The 19,829-nt window shown below is 41.6% G+C and overlaps 1 protein-coding gene and 1 pseudogene across 19 annotated transcripts in view; one reads left to right on the forward strand and one right to left on the reverse strand.

Moving 5' to 3' along the window:
- The window catches only part of LOC135905756 (NACHT and WD repeat domain-containing protein 2), a 146,446-nt gene that overhangs the window by 70,075 nt on the left and 56,542 nt on the right, over positions 1-19,829 (reverse strand). For all 19 annotated transcript variants that reach the window (XR_010565475.1, XR_010565474.1, XR_010565477.1 and 16 more), the window contains 4 exons: positions 10,668-10,852; positions 8,015-8,213; positions 6,055-6,239; positions 3,548-3,672 (listed from right to left, as the gene is read on the reverse strand). Coding sequence is in view for 10 of the 19 variants with exons in the window: in XM_065436801.1 (XP_065292873.1) it covers positions 3,548-3,672; positions 6,055-6,239; positions 8,015-8,213; positions 10,668-10,852 (694 nt within the window). In the remaining 9 variants the exon portion in view is untranslated. The remainder of the gene's footprint in view (positions 1-3,547; positions 3,673-6,054; positions 6,240-8,014; positions 8,214-10,667; positions 10,853-19,829) is intronic.
- LOC139054923 (uncharacterized) lies at positions 15,517-17,555 on the forward strand (annotated as a pseudogene).

Raw genomic sequence — 19,829 nt, forward strand, 5'->3', positions numbered from 1 at the left:
CGTGTCTGCCATGTTGCCATTACGGCGGCGGTTCCCGGAAATCGAGCTAAGCACAACGCACGAGCTGGGGGACGAGGCATGGGGCGGCAACTCGATCCCCACAAGTCACTAAAAAAGTCACTGATTGCTAAATAGCAAACTTGGCCGTAAACAGACTAAAAGGTCACAAAATCTAGCGTCAAAATTGCTAAAATGGCAACACTGATAAAATACCGGTAAATTATAAAAGTAAATATGATTTTGTGTTTTCAAAGATGGTTAGGTTAGATGGCTCCAACAAACACGGGATGATGCAAGTGACGGTACATTGAACTTGTTTTGGACAGCCTATCGATAGCTTTCTCAGCAATGCAGACTTGCAAGGCACGTCCCGCAGGCGTCTCGCACCGCAAAGTATGGAGTAAAGCATCATCTGCTACAGCACGTGGAGGCGAGGCCCGAAAGCAGGGGATATGTATTAAATAATTCGTACCTATGCGAGCCCAATTCTGAGAGAAAACTCGGCTTCAGTTGTTGTTTTGTGCAGTGTGCAGCCGACAGTGCCCACTTTCACAAGTGTGCGTGCGTAGGGGGGTGGATAAATGGCCTATTTTTCCTTTTCAATTCCAACTGCAGGGGAAGGGGCATACCTCGCCCCGAATCGGCAGATACACCTATGACAAGCATGTTGTCACGCATGCACAGGCAAACACATCTCACTCGATGACCACGAGCACTCGCTGTCACAACGCTGACGTGATGAAGACCGCCGGCAGAGAGAAGCGAACGCTTCGTGCTGCCTCAGTTTCAACGTGAGAATACCTCTCACGACCAAATAAATGAAAGCAGACTTGGAAAGTTCTGGGAAGCTCAATTGCACTATTGAGGGTCAATTGCACTATTGACAGACCAAATAGCGCGAATCAATGTGAAGTGAAGTGAAGTGAAGTGAAGTTTATTTCCAACACCGAGTCGGAGGTTCTTGGGCGAAAAGATGTCGCAGACATCTTGAGAGTGCCCAAGGACCCATTAAACAGCAGCAGACAGAATGCAAAAATAATCATCTGAAACGCTGTACAAAAACATAGGCATGAAATATAATACACGCAACTCAACACTTTTAGTGCACAACATAATTGCATAATGCAGATGTCACAAAATCCTTATAAGCACTTGTGCAAAGGCAAAAAATAATTTTATACATCAAAATGAAATATATACCAAATAGCAAAATAAAGATGTTGTTCGAATGATTCTTACACGTTTAAAAGCATATTTCGCACATGTTTCTTGAATTTATATTCTGGTAGTTCGAATTTGGTACAAGTTAAGAATTTGTTCAGTATTGCAGGTAACTGGTATTGAAGAAGACATTCTCCGTAGCTTGTACGGGAAAAAGGAACTGGTAAGGGTTGATTACGGAGAGAGTATCGGGGGGAGCTATCAAATGAATGCTCATAAAGCTTATTCTTTTTTGTATAAAGTAGTAGTTTATATGTGTAAAGATCACTTGCTCTAGTAATATCGTGCTTTATGAATAGCTGATGAGTACGCAGTTCGCGAGGGTGCCCATAAAAATTTTCAAATATTCTGAGAACCTTCTTCTGCAACACTTCGAGTCTGTTTAGGTTTTGAACAGTCGTTTTTGCCCATACTAGCGCGCAGTAAGACAAGCGAGAGTAGAAATGGCCGTAATATATAGCTTTCTTTAGCCATAATGGAACTAGGTTTGATAACCTGTACAGACAGCCTACAGTTTTGCCCAATTCAGAAGCAAGCCTGGACACATGGGTATTCCACGACATGTTTTCCTCGAACCAAACACCAAGAAATTTTTGCTTGCGAACGCACTCTAATGTTGTGCCTTGAAATGAAAATTTCAGATTAATACATGGTTTGTTCGTAGGCCTAAAAATAACGTATTTTGTTTTACGTGCGTTTAATGCAAGTTTGTTTTCATTTAGCCACACTTCCAAATGCCTTAAATAATTTGTTACAGTAACTTGGAGACTTTTCATTGAATCAGCACTAAAAAAGACATTCGTATCATCAGCATACATAACTAGTTTTTCTGTGTAAGGGATATTACATATATCATTAATATAAACTATGAATAGTAAGGGTCCTAAGATCGAACCTTGTGGGACGCCTTGCTTAAGTTCAATTTCTGCTGACGTTAAGCTTCCGACTTTAACATATTGTTTTCTGGCAAGTAAGTAGTTTTTAATAAGTTGAAGAGCAACACCGCGTATTCCGTAGTCGAATAATAATGTCGAGATCAAGACTTGAAAGACTGCTGCAGACTTGCAGAGGTGGGGAAATTTACGAACTGTTACTGCGTAGAAGCCATGTTGTAAATAAATACCAGTGATGAGTGCGCTGAAGAACTAATGTGGCCGAGACTCCATGTGCAGCTGGTGGAGAGGCCAGACCCCATTATCATTGCTTCAAGCCGCTTTCTGTAAACCCGAGTGACCTTGGTTGGGACTCTAGGCGCATATATTCCCGGGTTTCAAGAGTGAGGCGGGGGGAAATGATTTAATTTGCCCCCTAGTCCTGAGAGAGGGAAGTAAGAGGGCAAGTGCCCCCCCCCCCCCCCCCCTCCCCTGTAGATTTGCCTATGCCTGAGGGTCAAAGTTAATGCAGAGTTCCCCACTACTGCGTTTGTCATAACTGTATTTCGGTTTTGCTGTGTAAAACCCCAGAATTAACGTTTTAATTTAAATTGTGCGCCGCACAACCAAGAGCAATCCTCGAAATTGAGCAGTGTCATGTTCCATATCAAGCCCAAGTGCAATAAGACCCTACTGTGCTCCACGCACTGTAAGCCTTGGTTCCGAGTGAAAGCGTGTGAGGGTGAACAGTGAAGGATGGTGGTTTGATGAGTGCAGTCCTTCCGTGGAAGCAAGGGGAAAGGAGGGGCAGGCTGGCACATGTCTCCTTTTCTGGTGCGGCCATGGCTGTGCATGGCTATCAGCGTGGCTGATTGCATACGCAGCCCATGCGCCCTGTTTTAGAGGTAATCTGCCACTTGTGCAATGAGTGGGTGTGCCGTTTGTGCTGTGTGCTGTTTTCCTGTACATTTAGTAATGAAAATTCTGTAATGTTGAGTTTTGGAGACACGCTGAGGAGGCAGATGAAGCATTCATTCCCCATTGCTGGTGTTTCTCATGATCGCGCCATCCCTATGAAGGCGACACTATCAGCCACAGGGGTGGAGTGCACGCAAAAGCGTTTGGGTTCACTTCGTACTGCCTATTTGAAGATATCATCGATATGGCAGGAAACCATATGTTTCATTGTCGACTCTCAAATTCAACAAAAATTTTTTTCATTCACGTTTGCCTTTTTCGATTTCCCAATAATTCTGAAAATTTTGCAGCCACTTCTGTGTTAAAAAATCCGCTGGCAACTGTACTTATTTGCATAAATGGTTGAATTTCTATATAACAAAATTTTGATATGAAGCAAATCGCTTACTTTATTGGCTTCGTTATATCAAGGTTTAACTGTATACATTTTTGGTACAGAGTGATGAGAAAGCACAGGTGATGTTAGTAAAACTTGCCTTTCATGACGTCCCAGACACGAACACTTCGATCAATGCCATCTGAGTTGTAAGTGAGTGACTTGAAACCAGATTCATCAAGGCGAATTTGATCTACAGGAGCATTGTGGCCTTTTAATGTGTACCTGCATGGCAATCAGAGAGACAGGATGATGCAAAAATAAAAGCTATCAAATTTGAATTTCATTGCGATGCCCAAACAGCTTTAATGAAAAAGAACTCAAATTAGTGAAAGTTACAAGAAAAATAGCCTAAAATGTGGCCTAAACCTATGTTTTCAGCTCTTGGAGTGCAGCCAAGAAACTGAAAAAATATTCCAAACCACTCTTCTGATTAAATTTCAACCAAAAAAGATCAATAGTCAAAGCCAATATTATTGTGCACAAGCCACATGCTGCCACATTTCAACTAAAAATGTATTACCACTCCAGAGCTTGCAAGGAATTGCCTTTTCAAGAACTCACTGTCTGCCCTGCCTATAGCTGAGGAGCTAGGGGATATTAGGTTCTCCTGGTCTCCCACTGAGCAAGGTTGCAGCAATGTGACCACTTTTGTCGGTGACAGCCCTTTGGAAAAATTGTACAATTTTATACCTAAAGGTCAAACAAAAGTGTTTTCTTGTAAAGAGATAGAAGTGTTTATTAGTGGTCCCAATATGCAAGCCTTGACTTCATCATGCGAGCCTTCATCATCAAGAATTCCTTTGATGCAGTTTGCTAAGAATTTCCTGAGCTGTGGCTCAGCACCCCAATGGAGTGCTGACTGACTTTCAGCTTAAACAACTACACCAGATATTGTCACTAATCAATAATGCCTTTTTGCAATTACTGATAAGCTGTGAGAGAAGATCTACAAAAGTTGGTCTTTTCCACCTGATCACAGCTACCCACGGTGGCTGCAGTGCTGTAGGCAGCGGTCAATGGGTGGAAGTGGCCAACTCGCGCAAATTTTCTCTCAGTGATTGTAGAGGCGAACTACGTTATCGAGGAGCTGCATCGCCAGTAAAAGAAAAAAAACACTGAAAGGCTCTGACATTATTAGAGATTACCTTGAGACTGATATTATGTTGCGACAGCATAAACTACTTCTCTCAGTGATGGTAGCAGCTGCATAAACTACTTCTCTCATTGAGAAGCTGTATGACCAGTAAAAAAAACACTGAAGGGCTCCAATATTATTAGAGCTTACCTTGAGACTGATAATATGTTGCTACATTATAAGCTATTAGTTTTCCCAATTGTGCTGATTTCTTCAGACTCCTCTAGCTCAAATGCACACACCTGTCACTGGCTACACGAAACGACAAGTTTGATGTTCTCAATTGTGTCGCTATCATCTAAACTGCTATTGACTGGTGACTGTAAAATATAGCAAGCAGTACACATATTTCTTTTACCAAAACCTAGTATGCACTTTCAGGAGCTTGTTGAAGCTGCTAAACTAGTTTACCTGTATCACTGTTTTCAACATTTACTACAGATTCATTTGTTTTACTTATTTACACCACAGTGAACTAGTTCACAGCAGTCCACAAGAAGCTCAGGAAATTGTGCATTCTAAGTTCAGAGGTGAAAACAGTGCAACAGCAAAGCTACTCAGTAAGAAATCCCCAAAAGCAGGTGCAGTGCAGGCCTTCTGCTTGTTTGTTGCATGCGCTCTGTTTGAGGCCATGTGCCATATTACTGGCGGTAGCGCAGCACAAACTAGAGGTATGGCTGGTACGGTTGGCTCCTTAGATGTTTGGCTTTTAAAAACAACAGACAGCACTCTCCCATTTATGCAAGGAGCAAAAAGTCGCTGATGTACACGGATGCGTAAAAGCCTGGCATGGCCAGAGCTGTTAATCAGAACAAAAGTACTGAATATTTCCTATGTTATAAGTTAGGAACACTGTCCTTATGTTGCAAACAAACACACAGCATATTTATAAAGAAATGCACATTGCAATATCCCATTGTGCCTTTGCTGGCCAACAGGCAAGCTGCATATACATGTTTGCTACATAGCTATGTAGAAACAGCAGATAAATGTAAGAGTGTTTCCATGGTACTTATGCCCATACACTGTGTCCTCTATTGTGTCGCTGCTTGCACATTTGCACCAAGTGGCACTACCAGTACGTCAAGCTTATAAAAATCATGAAATGGACTTGCACCTTTCCTGCACTTTTTGAAATAAACAGCAGTCAAAAGACACTACACTGCACTGCTAAAACAAGCAGCAGAGTGCAGCACAAAAAGAACTCCATCAGGTGGTGCAGGCAGATCAAGCAAACCTTATGGAACCAAAGCTATCAGTGCCCATAGATTATAGTGTTACTTGACATTTGATGCCTGCTAATAAGAACAAGGCAGCTTTAATGCTTAAAAGCCAACTTGCTATACCCTTGAGACGTTAACAGCTTTGCAGTATAGTACAGACACTATGTAAAAGTTGTAATACAGAAAAAAAACATACACAAAAGAAATGTATGTAGTTTCATACTGCTGAAGACTGAATGGCATTACCTTCTTGCTCCTGTAGCAAGGTCCCACACAAGGACAAAGCAATTGTCAAGCCCATTGACAACACAGCCACCTTGAGAGGAAATGGCAATGCTGCAGCTGTTTCGTTCAGGCTTCCATTTTTTGAACAATGTCCCACTTTGCAGGTCATAGACAATGATGAAATTTGGTGCACTGTCACTCAGCTCCTGCAATGTACAGTACACCACACAAAAAATTTGACACACAAAAAGCATGAAAAATTGTACACTTATTATGGTTTTGCATAAATCCCTGTCAGCAATGCATATGCAACTTCATGGTAACAGTGACATGGGAAACTAATAAAGTTTACCATGATGTTTAGATACTGTTATATCTGGCTACCACTTATATTTATAGTGCCCTCGCATGTGTTTTTGTACAATTTGACTGCAAAATAACAACCAGTAGGCTAATTTGTCATGACATTCAAAGGTAAAAAACATATTACATTGGTGCCAACTATCAAAATGCAAGCAGTACATATTGAAATGATGTGTGAGAATACTGCTATTTATTATGCTCATGTGGTTGCATTTTAGGTGTTTACATTATTATTTAATTTTAACATACTCGCATAAGTGAATACTTGCACAAAATGTGTTCCACTGCCTGGAAGACACCTCGAACAAGTTTACTGAATGTGACCTGTCACTCTGCTAACCTCTTAACACCTACACACACTGTGGAAATACTGGTGCCAACATCAACAAAACATGTTCAACGAAAATATCTTGCTCAACCCCCATTATGCCAATAACCTTTCAGAATGTAAAAATGGCAACAAACATCAACAGAAATCAATGTAGTCTTGATGTAACAGCAAGTGACAACAAAAACGAGCATCAAACTGTGCTAGCTAACAAGTGTTGCTGTATCTAGTGGCCAAACATTTTACTGTGATAGCAATTAAGAGCTTGAAACTGGGTTTGCTGCATCCGTCCATTTGCCATTTCAATTACATCGTCATCATCATGCTCCCACCATTGTCCTCAGCTTCAGATTCACTATATGGCAAAAAGAAAAAAAAAATGTTGCCCATCAAAGACACAGGAGAGTGATGGCAAGTTGGGAGCTGCATGCTCTAACCACTAGGCTGTAACACAACTTTCGCACTCACTAATTTGTGCAGAGTTTCGTGTGTGACACAAACGCTAAGTGTTGGCATCTATGCATATATATTAGAGCCCACGGCAGGCAGTTTCATAGCAGATGACGATGATGTGTGCATTGCAAACAAGAAGTTCTTGAGAAGATGATGGTGCCTGCAGTAACAGCCTGATGCTGTCAAAGTAAATACGAGTCCAGAGCTAGAAGAATCGCTGAAAGTCGGACTTCAGCAATTTTGTTTGCGTCATTCTTCTTTTTTATATGAAATGCAATTACAGTAATACATTCAACTTCATTTGGGTTTATAAAACACTCGCCAAAATTTCGTAGTGGCAAAACGAAACTCAACACATGTGTTGAATTATGTAGGAATTATAGCTTTTCACTAAGGTACTGGGACTGACATTTTGAAAGCACTGGATACAGTGGTCTTTAATTCACTGTATACAGGGACACAGCTCCTACTCCATGAAAGGCAAGCCTCACAAACATAAAGAAAACAACTACTTGCAAATGTAATAGCAATAGCAGGAGGCAATACGAGGGCTGTCAGCTTACATGTTGGCATCTGTGGTAGGCCCCACTGCAGTCTAACTTCAGTACGTCTTCCTGTATACTATTAAACTGTACCATTTCTTCACATTAATAAACTTTATCCTGACTCAGAACTGCCTGTGTTGAGCAGGCAGGCAATGACTACTCTCCTAGATCTATGAGCCATGTGATATTTCCATTGACCTTACATGACTTCTTGCTTAAAAACTACTAAAAGTGTATGAAAAAATAATAACAGTCATGGGTCACAAGGATGTGAAAAGACCTCTGTACTAACCCTGCAGACACAAACAACGTAGTGTCCATCACCACTTATGGCTGAAAGGCGGGTAATAAATTCATGGTGTGGAATACGAAGGTCATAGAGTAGTTTTCGATTGGCCAGGTCCCAAACAAGTAATGGGAATGGCTTTTGTGTCTCATCCCCACATACACATATCTTGCCATTGCCGCTGACCAGAAGACTGTTGAGAAACCTACAAGTGAGGGCAATTAAAAAAGAAGAGCACAAATTGTCCACAAATAAAAAAAATACAGGAAGCAAAAGGACATCACAACTGCATGAAAAGGGCAGTCTTATTCAATAGTTTAATCAGACCAGCTATATTCTAAAGAACGATTAGAAATTGATTGTCAACAAATAATAGATGTCCCATTTCCATGGTATATCTATGCAAATTTCTCTGGCCCATTACTGGGCTGTGATAATGACAGCCACTGGTAAATAAAAATAAGCAAATGAGTACTGCCTTACAAAACACATACATAGTTAAGGTCGAAGTTGTTTGCACTCTTGCTGCACCAACATCGGTACTATGAGCCTGTTAAAAATACGTGTGCCACCATGCCTAAGACAACACTGCTATATCACCAAACCTCAGTAAGCTGCACATGCTGCATGATTTGTGCAGGAGCAGTGTCATGTCCAAGGAAGTCTAACACAATTGTCTGATGAATTGTTGACACACAGCCAACCTGCTTATGAACAAAGATTCCTTCAATATAACAGCATGTTTGTATAGTCAAACCTGTGTGAAAAGGGCTTTTGTTAATCCTTGAATACATTGGCTTCATTAAAGGGGGGGGGGGAAGAGAAAGAAACAGACAATGGCTCTAAGCATGTATTGTTTGAAGCACTATGGCCAGAACTAATTGGTAGCCTTGGCTTTGGCCTCTGCAAGATCCAGGCAAATAATGAAGGGAAATTATAATAATAACAAGGACAAGAATAACAGAAATGTGAAGAAAAGTTGCTACGTTGGCTTGTTAAAAATTTTATGGTTTTTCTTAAGAAATGATGCACCGAGTTGGTATGTTAAGTCTTTGTGATCATCAAGAGGCAAATTTAGGTGCTCTACATAAAGTGTGTAATTTCCCATAATGTTTTAAACATTTGTATTGCTACAGATCACAGTGGCATCACTCCACACATTTTCTTTCGCCTCTGCCCATTCTACAAAGAATGGATGAGTGATGTCACTCGGAAGAGATATCTGATTGGGTTCCCACGTTACATCATTTTCTATACATTAACCTTACTACTACACTGAGCTTCTTGCTAATAGTTTATGTATACATAGCCATTTACATAACTCTAGAAATAAAAATGTAAATGCAATTAAATGTACATTTTTCATCAAACCAACTGTGCACTTCTGCTTGAAAATGCGAATTATCAACTGCAGCTGTTCTCTGTATACATGCAGCTGTGTGCATGCATGAGTAAAGCAGTTGAATTAAAATTTCTTTAAAAAAAAAATCCGGGCTCTGTGGTAGACTTGTGAGGCTGCACGGAGTAAGGGGAGGGGTGAGGAGGAATGTGACAAAGGTTAACGATAGCCTAGTGTTGACAGGCAACAGTGGAGAATGGAGGTGTAGCAGCAGAGACATGAATGGAATCAACAGTGTTTTCTCTTGTAAACCAGTGCTTTTCCTTTTGCACTGGAGGCGTGCACAGGGTGGAAAGTGCAGTGACTGCATGCTGTAGGAGATGTGAGCACTGCATGTAACCTTAATGTAGAGGCCATCGTCAACGCAGTAATGAGAAAAACTGTGCTGTAAGAAGACCTGGGTACAGACTCGGTTCAAATCGACTGGAAGTCGACAACACGTGTGTGACTGCATGATGTTGTGCACAAGGAGGAGGGGAGGGGGGGTATGGCTATGCTTGCATGAAATATGAGTTGAGAGGGAGTGCCACAGCTTCTGTGGAGGGTAATGTTTAACTAGTCGATTTTTTTAGTATAATGCGCTCACACAAAATTCTTGCGAGAAAACATTCCATGAAAGACTATGTCCAGGCAGTCTTAGGACAAAAATTGTTTCAGGGACTCCACATATACAGAAAAAAATGTGCTTTCTGCACATTAGATTAACGTACAGATAGTATAGATGCATGCAGCATGCTGAAGACTATTATTTGCAGCAATCAGAATTACACTTTACACTGCATAGGCTATAAAGATATTCAGAAGCGCAGAAGCCACAAACGATTTCTGCGTGTTTTTGTTCCCAATTAGTGCACTCCAGTTAAACTGCAAAACCGCGCCAAAAACTACATTTTTGTTGCATTGTCCTCCTTAAAATATACAAATAAATCTTTCAGTACACATTGTCAGTAAAAACAATTTCCCAAAATAGAAGCTCAACAAAACCTTCAGACAAAAGAAAATTGTTTTTAGGTGCCTTAGTGACACTGAAATAGATTTTGTTTGGCATCAGTAGCCCACCATAACCCTTGTTGGATTTAAAATAAATAAATAAATAAACAATTAGCAAGCATGATTAGCCCTTTATGTAAACAGGCCACTGTTTTCTGGTAACAACATGCTTTCCTTATTTCTTAAGTCCAAATGCCATCAAAAACATGCCAACATTAACTGTTCTTTGCCTACCACTTAATGGAATCTATAAAATTTTCACAAGCTCACCTGTCCTCGCCCACCTTGAAGGTAGTCTCCAAGTCTCCACTGCTGAGGTTGAGCATATTTACGTACATACGATTCCTGGAAAGTGCCACCACATAGTCCTGGCTGTGCAAACCAAAGTACGCCATCTTCTGGTTCATAACCCCTTTCAATTTCACCAGAAGGCGTCCTTCATCTAGCGAATATACCTGTGAGAAACAGCAGTCCAGAGGACAATGCAAGCATTCCTACAAAGGAACACACACTTTTCAAAGAAGCATAAACAAATTTCAACTTTCATTTTCTCTACTTGGATAAATATACTATCACTAATAGCAGAGAAAAATACAGGGCTACTGGGCTAAGGGTACACCAGACTTTTATTATTTTTACCTATTTTGTGGACAAGTAATGCTTGGTTTCAGTTTCTGTACGACAGGCACCCAGTCTGTTGTAATAAATGTAGAATAAGTGTGCAAAAGGCACCAGGTTTGGTATTATGTAGTGTCAGCCCTTTAGTTTTCAATTCAGAACTACACCAATATTTTTGTACAAATTTTGCCAAAAAGCAGTCTCTGTCACCTCTTGTGCAGGTCTTCTGCATTGCTTGCTGAAACTCAGCTACACATGTCCAGGAACTTCAGGTTTAGAAGAAGAAAAGTTTAGTTTTACATTTAAAAAATGGAAGGCTCCAAACAAAGGTAAAAAAAAAATGTCCAATGCAATTAGAGTGCCCCATTACATGGCGGGAGATGGCAATTCAAGACGATGAGCAAAACGTGAACAAGGTGAATGCACGAGCCAACGTTTCGACAAGTGGGCTTGTCTTCTTCAAGGGACATATGCTTTCCTCGCCACAGTATATATAGGTGGGGTTCTTCTAAAGGGGAGGGGGTGTGAGGCGGGAGGGCGCGGAAACGAGGGAAAGTGTGTTAGCGTGTCGAATTAGTAAAGGAACGCTGTGTACAAGATCAAAGCCAGGACCCCCCCTGCCCTCACCCCAGTCTCTTAACACACACGCGTTAGCCGGCGTGTCAAGGGCGTCTGACACGCCGGCTGACAAAAAGAGAGAGAGAGAGAGAGAGAGAGAGAGAAGGGAAGAAAAAGGAAAAGGGGGGGGGATACGCCAAGAAATCAAACTAAGTGTTGTTGCCTATAGCTTGAGGTTTAGCATAGCGAATAGATTCTAAAGCTCCCTTTGAAACGTTTATGCCTATTGGTTGCAATGTCTTGAACTTATGGATAAGGTATGATTCTCTGTATGTTCTTTCTCGTTCAGAACGGAAATTTGACTGTAAGATGTAGAGTTTAAGTTCATCAAAGTTATGACCTGGTTAGTTGAAATGCTCGGCGCCGGCTTTGGGAAGCTTTTTAGCTGTGTCCGCGCGATGTCCGTTTAATCTGACGTTCATTGATTGCCCTGTTTCACCGATATATTGTTTCTTACAGAAGCAACATTCAAGCATATAAATCACATCCGAACTTGTGCAAGTGAAGCTAGATTTGACTTCATGTGTATAATTATTTGCGGTGCTTTTAATTTTAATGTCACTTTGAAGGTGCCTACAGGTTTTGCACCTAGGGCGACAACATGCTTTTATTACAGGGGAATGCTGCTGGCTGACTTTTGCGTGCACTAACATGTCTTCAAAGTTCTTGTTTCGGCGATAGGTAACCCTGGGTACATCTGGGAACGCTTTTCGCAGACGCTCGTTACTTCATAATATTGGGTGGTATTTTCTTAGGATGTTGTTTATGTTTGGGAGTGCATTAGAATATTTTGTTATAAAGGCCGGTGGTCTGTCAGATTCTAATGTGGGCTGTCTCTTCGCCAATTTTTTTTTTTGTCAGCCGGCGTGTCAGACACCCTTGACATGCTGGCTAACGCGTGTGTGTTAACAGACTGGGGTGAGGGGAGGGGGGGTCCTGGCTTTGACCTTGTACACAGCGTTCCTTTACTAATTCGACACGCTAACACACTTTCCCTCGTTTCCGCGTTCCCGCCTCACACCCCCTCCCCTTTACAAGAACCCCACCTATATATACTGTGGCGAGGAAAGCATATGTCACCTTGAAGAAGACAAGCCCACTTGTCGAAACGTTGGCTCCTGCATTCACCTTGTTCACGTTTTGCTCACCATTACATGGCAGTTAGATATGCAATGACTTGTTCATAGCATAAATTGTGGTAGGCAAGACATAAATGCAACACAGGAATTGCATAACAGGCATAAGAACAAACATTATGATAAGTGCACAGCTCTGGCATCAAAATGGTACTCATCAACATCGACATTTGTCGAAATTAAATTGTTACATCATCATCATCATCATCATCATTTATGTCCATTGCAAGATGAATGCCTCTCGCTGCAATCTCCAATCACCCCTGTCCTGTGCCAACAGACAGACTCCAACTGGCGCCTGCAAATTTCCTAATTTCATCGCCCCACCTAGTCTTCTGCCATCCTTGACTATGCCTCCCTTCTCTTGGCACCCATTCTGTAACCCTAATGGTCCCCTGGTTATCCAACCAACACATTACATGAGCTGCCCAGCTTCAGTTTTTCTCTTAATGTCAATTACAACATCAGCTATACCTGTTTGCTCTCTGATCCAAACCGCTATCTTTCTGTTCCTTAACATTATCCCTAGCATTCTTCGTTCCATTGCTCTTTGCACCGTCCTTAACTAGTTCTCGAGCTTCTTTGTTAGTCTCCAAGTTTCTGCCCCATATGTGAGCACCGGTAAAATCTAATAATTGCACATCTTCGTTTTCAATGATAATGGTAAGCTTCCAGTCAGGAGCTGACAATGTCTGCCGTATGCACTCCAGCCCATTTTATTCTTCTGTGTTTGCTGTGAACATAGCGAACATAGTACAATCAGGGCAGTGAAGTTATCAATCAAGCACGGCAAGAAGAAAGTTAAAATTTTTGTATGGTACCTGTTGCTCCCTCACTAGTTCATTACGAACATTAATGTGCGTGAAAACTACATTTCTGGGTATAAAACAATTGGGTATAGAACAAACTTTACTGCACTTAAAACAAAAATATTTATTGCATCCTGATTTACTTAAAAATTAAATTATGGGGTGTTACATGCCAAAACCACGATCTGATTTTGAGGCATGCTTTAGCGGACGGCTTCGGATTAATTCTGACCACCTGAGGTTTTTTAACGTACACCAAATGCACAGTACACCGACGATTTTGCATTCTGACACCATCAAAATGCAGCCACGGTGGCAGGAATTTCATCCCGCAACCTCTCGCTTAGCAGCGCAATGCCCTAGCTGCTAAGCAACCACGGTAGGTGGCTATGATTTGTGCCTGCTGTGCATAGAAAAATATTTCAGGTAGAGCCAGCAGCAATGTGAACAACTCAACGATCCCCTTAAAACATAGAGTGCACACAGCTGCCACCAGAAATGTGCCACGTTGCAAGAGAGAAAGGGGAGGGGATAAAAAGAAAGGAAGAAGGGCTTGTGATGTAAGCAATATTCTTTTTTTGCTTCTGTCTCCATTACTACAGAACTGTTTGAAAAATTCTTGCAGTAGAATGTTCCCTGAATGGCACACTTCACAACTTTCAGTGTACTATAGCCAAACTTCTGATGGGGCCTGGCGAGGGTCCCTCAGTTTAGACTGATAAAACATTCTTTTAAAACTATATTTTCTTTCATTTTGCAGTAAGGGCTTATTATCAGTAAAAGAAAATTAGGCCTCTTTTTTTTTTACATCGAAACCCCGGTGCCACTATGTCACTGTGTGGCTCTTTTAGAATACAGTTCAGTTTGTCTTTACCGATAAAAAATTAACTGGACCCGAGCAGACGCAGTCGAAATCCAAGATGTCATGGCAAGCTGTTATGGGAACTTCAAGGTGGTGTCACCACTGGTCTTTCGTTTTTGCATCCTTTCTGGCTCACCAAACCGCCTCTCAAGGCTTTTTTTTTTTTTGCTGTTGTAGAAGGGTAATTTAGCAATAAAGGAGAGGTGGGAAGACTGGGATGGTTTGAAAAGTAGGACAGTCAACATAATTTTGTCGTCTGCTCATTCCAATTTTCAGTACTGTCTACAGGTGATGCCAGTGTACTGGCATCTTCCATTGTAACAGCTGACCGGTATGGCACTATCACATGCTATTAGAAAAAGTTGTCTTTTCAGCAATGGCAAGTAAGTATTCATGATTTTGTTTCCTTGACTCTAAAGCCCGAGCAGCAGGCAAAGCACGGGAAACAAAATAACATGAGAAATCTGTATTTCCAGAGTTCACTAAGGTGACTGTTTGGGCATGTTGGTAGGACATGAATGCAGTTTTTTGCACACAAGACGAGGACGAAGGAGAAGCTAAGACACATGTGCGCATCTGCGCTTGTGTGTCTTAGCCTCTCCTTTGTCTTTGTCTTGTGCGCATAAAACTGCATTCATTTCCAGAGTGTTTCATCCCACTATAGATTTAAGCCTAATTCACAAGTTATCGACATGAAAAGTGAATTTAATCTATGTGGCCTACATTGGGAGTGGGACAGCTGAATGGAGGGAGGAATGGGACAGTGTCTTAGTCCTCCCTTAATGTGATATGGGTAAACTGGTATTACAGTAATGAAATTACTGCTAATAGATGGCTCTGTTGTTTCATATGCTGATATTCCAAATTGAGGACTTTGACGTAGGCTTTATTTGAAGTAGAAGTGTTGATTTCTTCATGCTTGCTCGTGGTGTGAGAAGTTACTTAGGCTGTATTCTCTGTTCAAAAATTTAGTGGTAGCGCATTGGGAAAGCAGTTTACACATAGCATGGTGCCGCTTCAGGTCTATTATACTAGAAGCTATTAACTTGCCACCGTTTCACTAAACTCGCAGGAAAATGCCAAGAACATGAAAAAGAAAACACCCTGACAGGCCTCAACCTTCAAATAGTATGATACTTGAAGCAGTCTGGCTGGTGTGTACAGAAAACAGAAGCACATGGGACGTGGCACAAGCTCTGAAAATACCGTATAAACTTGAGTAAGGGAGCAGCATTCCGGGCACGTTGGTAATCCATTACTCAAGTAATATAGCGCAACAAAAAACGACACGGACGTAAGAGAAGAAGACACACCAAGTAAGGGCTGCACCCGTGTAAGGGCTGCACCCCTAACTTGGCAGCCCAAAATTTGGAAAAATAATTTCAATAGAGAAGCAAATGTGTTCAGTACCGCCAATGCTGCGTACGCGCATTGGAGAATTTTCGCTTGCTGCGTATTTCCGCATGCTGCTACTAGATGGCGAGAGCTGCGCATTGACTTTTGATGCAGTGGTACATCTGGAGATCCAGGGTGTGCACAAGTCAAGGCGATGCCAGCACCATTTTGATGAAAAGGTTCAGTCCTGTTTAACCGCACCAAAATTGTGAAAAAAAAAAGTGCAGCCCTTACACGAGTCTATACAGCATTCAAATACTGAATTGCTCAACAGGTGAAGAAATAGAGGTCAGGTGACAGGTGAAGAAATAGAAGTTTTTAGATAGAACCTAGTTTGCGGCATGGTATTCACGACAGTGAATGAAAGCCAACTGAGAAGGCGAGCAAGATGCACTATGGACTCACATGCATATAAGTCTGTTTGCTGGCTTACTAATATGGAAAAGCACTAGGTCACAGACATCATCATGGGAAAGTAACAAATCCGCTGGAAAGGAATGGTTCTTCGGCTTCATAAACCAGCACACGGAGCTCTTGCTTTGGTCCCCAGAAGCTACTAGTCTTGGACGAGCCACAAGCTTCAACAGGACCAGTGTGAACGCTTTCTCCTCAAACCTCAAAAGCGTTTACAATTGCTTTCAGTTCACCCCTAAATGCATTTATAATTGTGATGAGACTGGAGTCACCACAGTCCATAATCCATCTAAGATTCTTGCACCTTGTGGGGAAAAGCAAGTTAGTCAAGTAACGTTGGCAGAGCGAGGTGAACTCATCACAGTTTTTTGGATTGTGAATGCCATTGGAAATACCATACATCCAGTATTAATCTTATAAAGGGTCAGATACAAGAAATGTTTCTTAAATGGAGCACAAGCTCGAATTTGAAATTGACTGCTCAATCAGGGTGGACGACCACAGGCCTTTTTCTTGGATGCCCTCAAACATATGGCAAAAGACATCAAGTGCACAAAGGACGACCCCATCCTTTTGCTACTCAACAGCAACGAAAGCCATGCGAGCTTCAAGCTGATTAACAAGGTAAATGAATGTGGCATTTGTTTGCTCACATTCCCCCATCAGTGCAGCCACCGACTTCAACGAATTTACGTGTCAGTTCTGTCAGTTCTGTCAATCCTGGCAAAACAATCACAATCTACAACGTAGCAGAGCTTGCTGGGCTTGCGTACACAGCAACAGTCAGAAGAACATCATTTCGTGGTTTCAAACGACGGGCATCTATTCTTTCAAAAGCGAACCCTTCATAGACGACAACTATCTTATGTCTTCGGTTACCGACCGACTCGAAGAGTCCTCAGCTGACATAATATCTCCAGGCACAGGCGTACTCATGAATGAAGCAGGTGACTCCAGCGCAATTTTAGAAAGCAGTCTTTGCTGTGGCTCTCAGGACATGGAACTTGAAAATAACAATGCGGTTATGTTACTGTGTGTGCAGGCAAACTATCGGGATCCCAGCCAGCTAGGCTCACAAGAACAATCCTCCCTGGTGACGTTCATCCCTACACAAGAGCTCCACAGGGAAAAATGGCCTGAGGAGGAAGGAAGAAGGGAAGGAGTATCGTGCTTACAGAAATGCCAGAAAAGCTGGAAATTGAGCGTGCAGCACCCAAGAAAGAGAGAAAAAGACTCTCACACACAGCCAAAAGGCAAGCATTGGAAAAGTGAATTTCAAGCGTTGCTATGCGAGATGCCAGATTGAAGGAACATAGCGTTTTCATAGCGTCAGAGGGAGCAGACACTCTGAGTGACCCGTCACTCTCTGACGGTGAGCACAGCAGTTTCCCTGGAACTGACTAGCAAGATAGTCCAATAGAGGTTCGAAAAAATGTCTACATCCTGGTGAGGTTCTGTAGAAAAAAAACAGCTGTCTTTTACACAGATCGAGTCAAGAGCAGCAACAAGACTGATGTCATACTTGAGTTTGTGAGGAGAAATGGTACATAGACATTCTGTTTCCCCGCTTGCCAGGACATAGTAAAGTTTCATGGCAGGACGTTGAGTCAAAATTTCATTGGCCAGATCTGGTAAGGGGTACGAAGTGACTGCAATTCATGTTCATCTTTGGTGTAGATTTGGCCCCCTTCAATGTACACTAGAAAAATGTTTTAATGGTGTGTTATGTGTTACATTCCATCCAAATGATGCCTGGTTCCTCCTGCAGGATAGGGTGGAGTGCGACAATTTTTGCCGTTTAGAAATTATTTTTTTAAAGGCTTCCTAGAAGACTGTAGAAGAAGTCCTTTATGGTTTTTGTTACATAACCCTCACTCTATATTTAGGTCATTTGAACTTGATTCTACGATAAAAAATTCAAGTGTGAAAGCTGTTCCATTCCTTTCCTTTTCCCCTAGAGCTCAAATTATTTTTCTGTTTAGTGTCCCTTTAACCCTTTGAAGGCCAAAGATGTAAATATACAGCGCCACGAACAAATCCCAAATGGTTGATGGCGTATATTTACGACGACGTGTATGTTTGAAACACATGCCAATTTTTCAATTCTCTGTTGCCCAGCAACTGTGGCCACCCTGAGTGGATACAAGAATTTTTTTTTGCTCAGCAGTCTCTGGGTTTTAATTTCATGGCTTCTTTATGCCGCCGCGTTGACAACTGCTTGTGCATCCGTCTATGTGCGGGCGTGTGGCAGTTAGTTTTGGTTTCATCTCGCAGGCTTTTTCCATTTGTAGTGCTTGCAAAAACTGACGTCTATCTAGTTTCTAATATCTCAAAGAATCACCACTAGATGCTCGCTCATTTATTGCTCACACCGAAGTGATTACATCTGTTCAGAGGCAGGCACTAGTATATACATACAATGATACTGCACAAGAACGATGCTGCCATGCCTGCATTTCTTTTCTGGAGACTTGTGAAAACTGATTTCCCCCTCGTTGGCAATGGGACAAAGGATTACTGCAAGTTGCTGACTCGTCTGGTTTTTCTGGTGGGTGCACAACCATTGAGTTTTCTTTATGCGCTCACACACACAGTTTGATTACGCTATGGACATGCATGCCAGTTGCTCTTCTGCAAGTGAGTTGAGCTGCGATTCCTTCAATTTGAACTACTTCCCTAATGCCGAGTTATAATATATCTATTGCAGGGTATCTATTTTTAAAATTTTTATTCTTATTAGTATTTATGCAAGCACACCTGTATTCATATATAAACAATGCACGTTTTTCCCTATGGAAAATAATTTTTTTTGTCACTTTATGGTCACTTAAAATCGAAATGCAGCAAATTTTTTTCAAAATAGGTCGCTGTAATGATTTTAAATCTGCAATAAAAAAGTTTACCCTCAAAGGGCTAAAGGGGCTTTTTAAGCATTGGAAACAAACATGCTTAGTCGCTCTACAATAATGTATCATGAATATCTGAGCTTAATATTATTTCTGTGCTCGCAGTAGGGAACCTACAGTTTCATTCAATCATCTGCTCTTTTCCTCAGCTTTCTGAAATTGTCACAACCTCTTCTAGATATTCCTACACAATTGTAAACACTATAGCCACTGGCTAGATTTCTTCAGATGTTGCAACTAAGCAGTGCCTCAGGCAAAAGCAAAAATGACGAAATCTGATTACTGATTAGACAGTGGTGCCCTCTTGTACTGGAGAGCTATGCCACTGCTTCAATGCTACAGCTTCTGAGATGGGGAAATGCAATGAATGGACACGTTACCTGATCTTGTTGTTGCACTCATATAAAGCTCAGTGCAACGATGAGCAGAGTATGGCACATATTTGTGTTAGTGAAAGGCATGCATGCAAACACGAACACAAGAAGGCACAAAAAGAACAACACAAATGCCAACTATTAGCAGATGGGTCAGACATAAGAGCCAGGAAGTTTGCTTTATGGTCGAAGTTTGGCATACCATTAATAGCGGCAGCATGTGCATAAGTAAGCCCTCAATTATCTTGCACAAAGAGGAATTGTCGTGCCTAAACAGTTATCTTTCGTGATTGTCTAGAT

This window comes from Dermacentor albipictus, chromosome 1, assembly GCF_038994185.2.
Source record: "Dermacentor albipictus isolate Rhodes 1998 colony chromosome 1, USDA_Dalb.pri_finalv2, whole genome shotgun sequence".
Classification (NCBI taxonomy): domain Eukaryota; kingdom Metazoa; phylum Arthropoda; class Arachnida; order Ixodida; family Ixodidae; genus Dermacentor; species Dermacentor albipictus.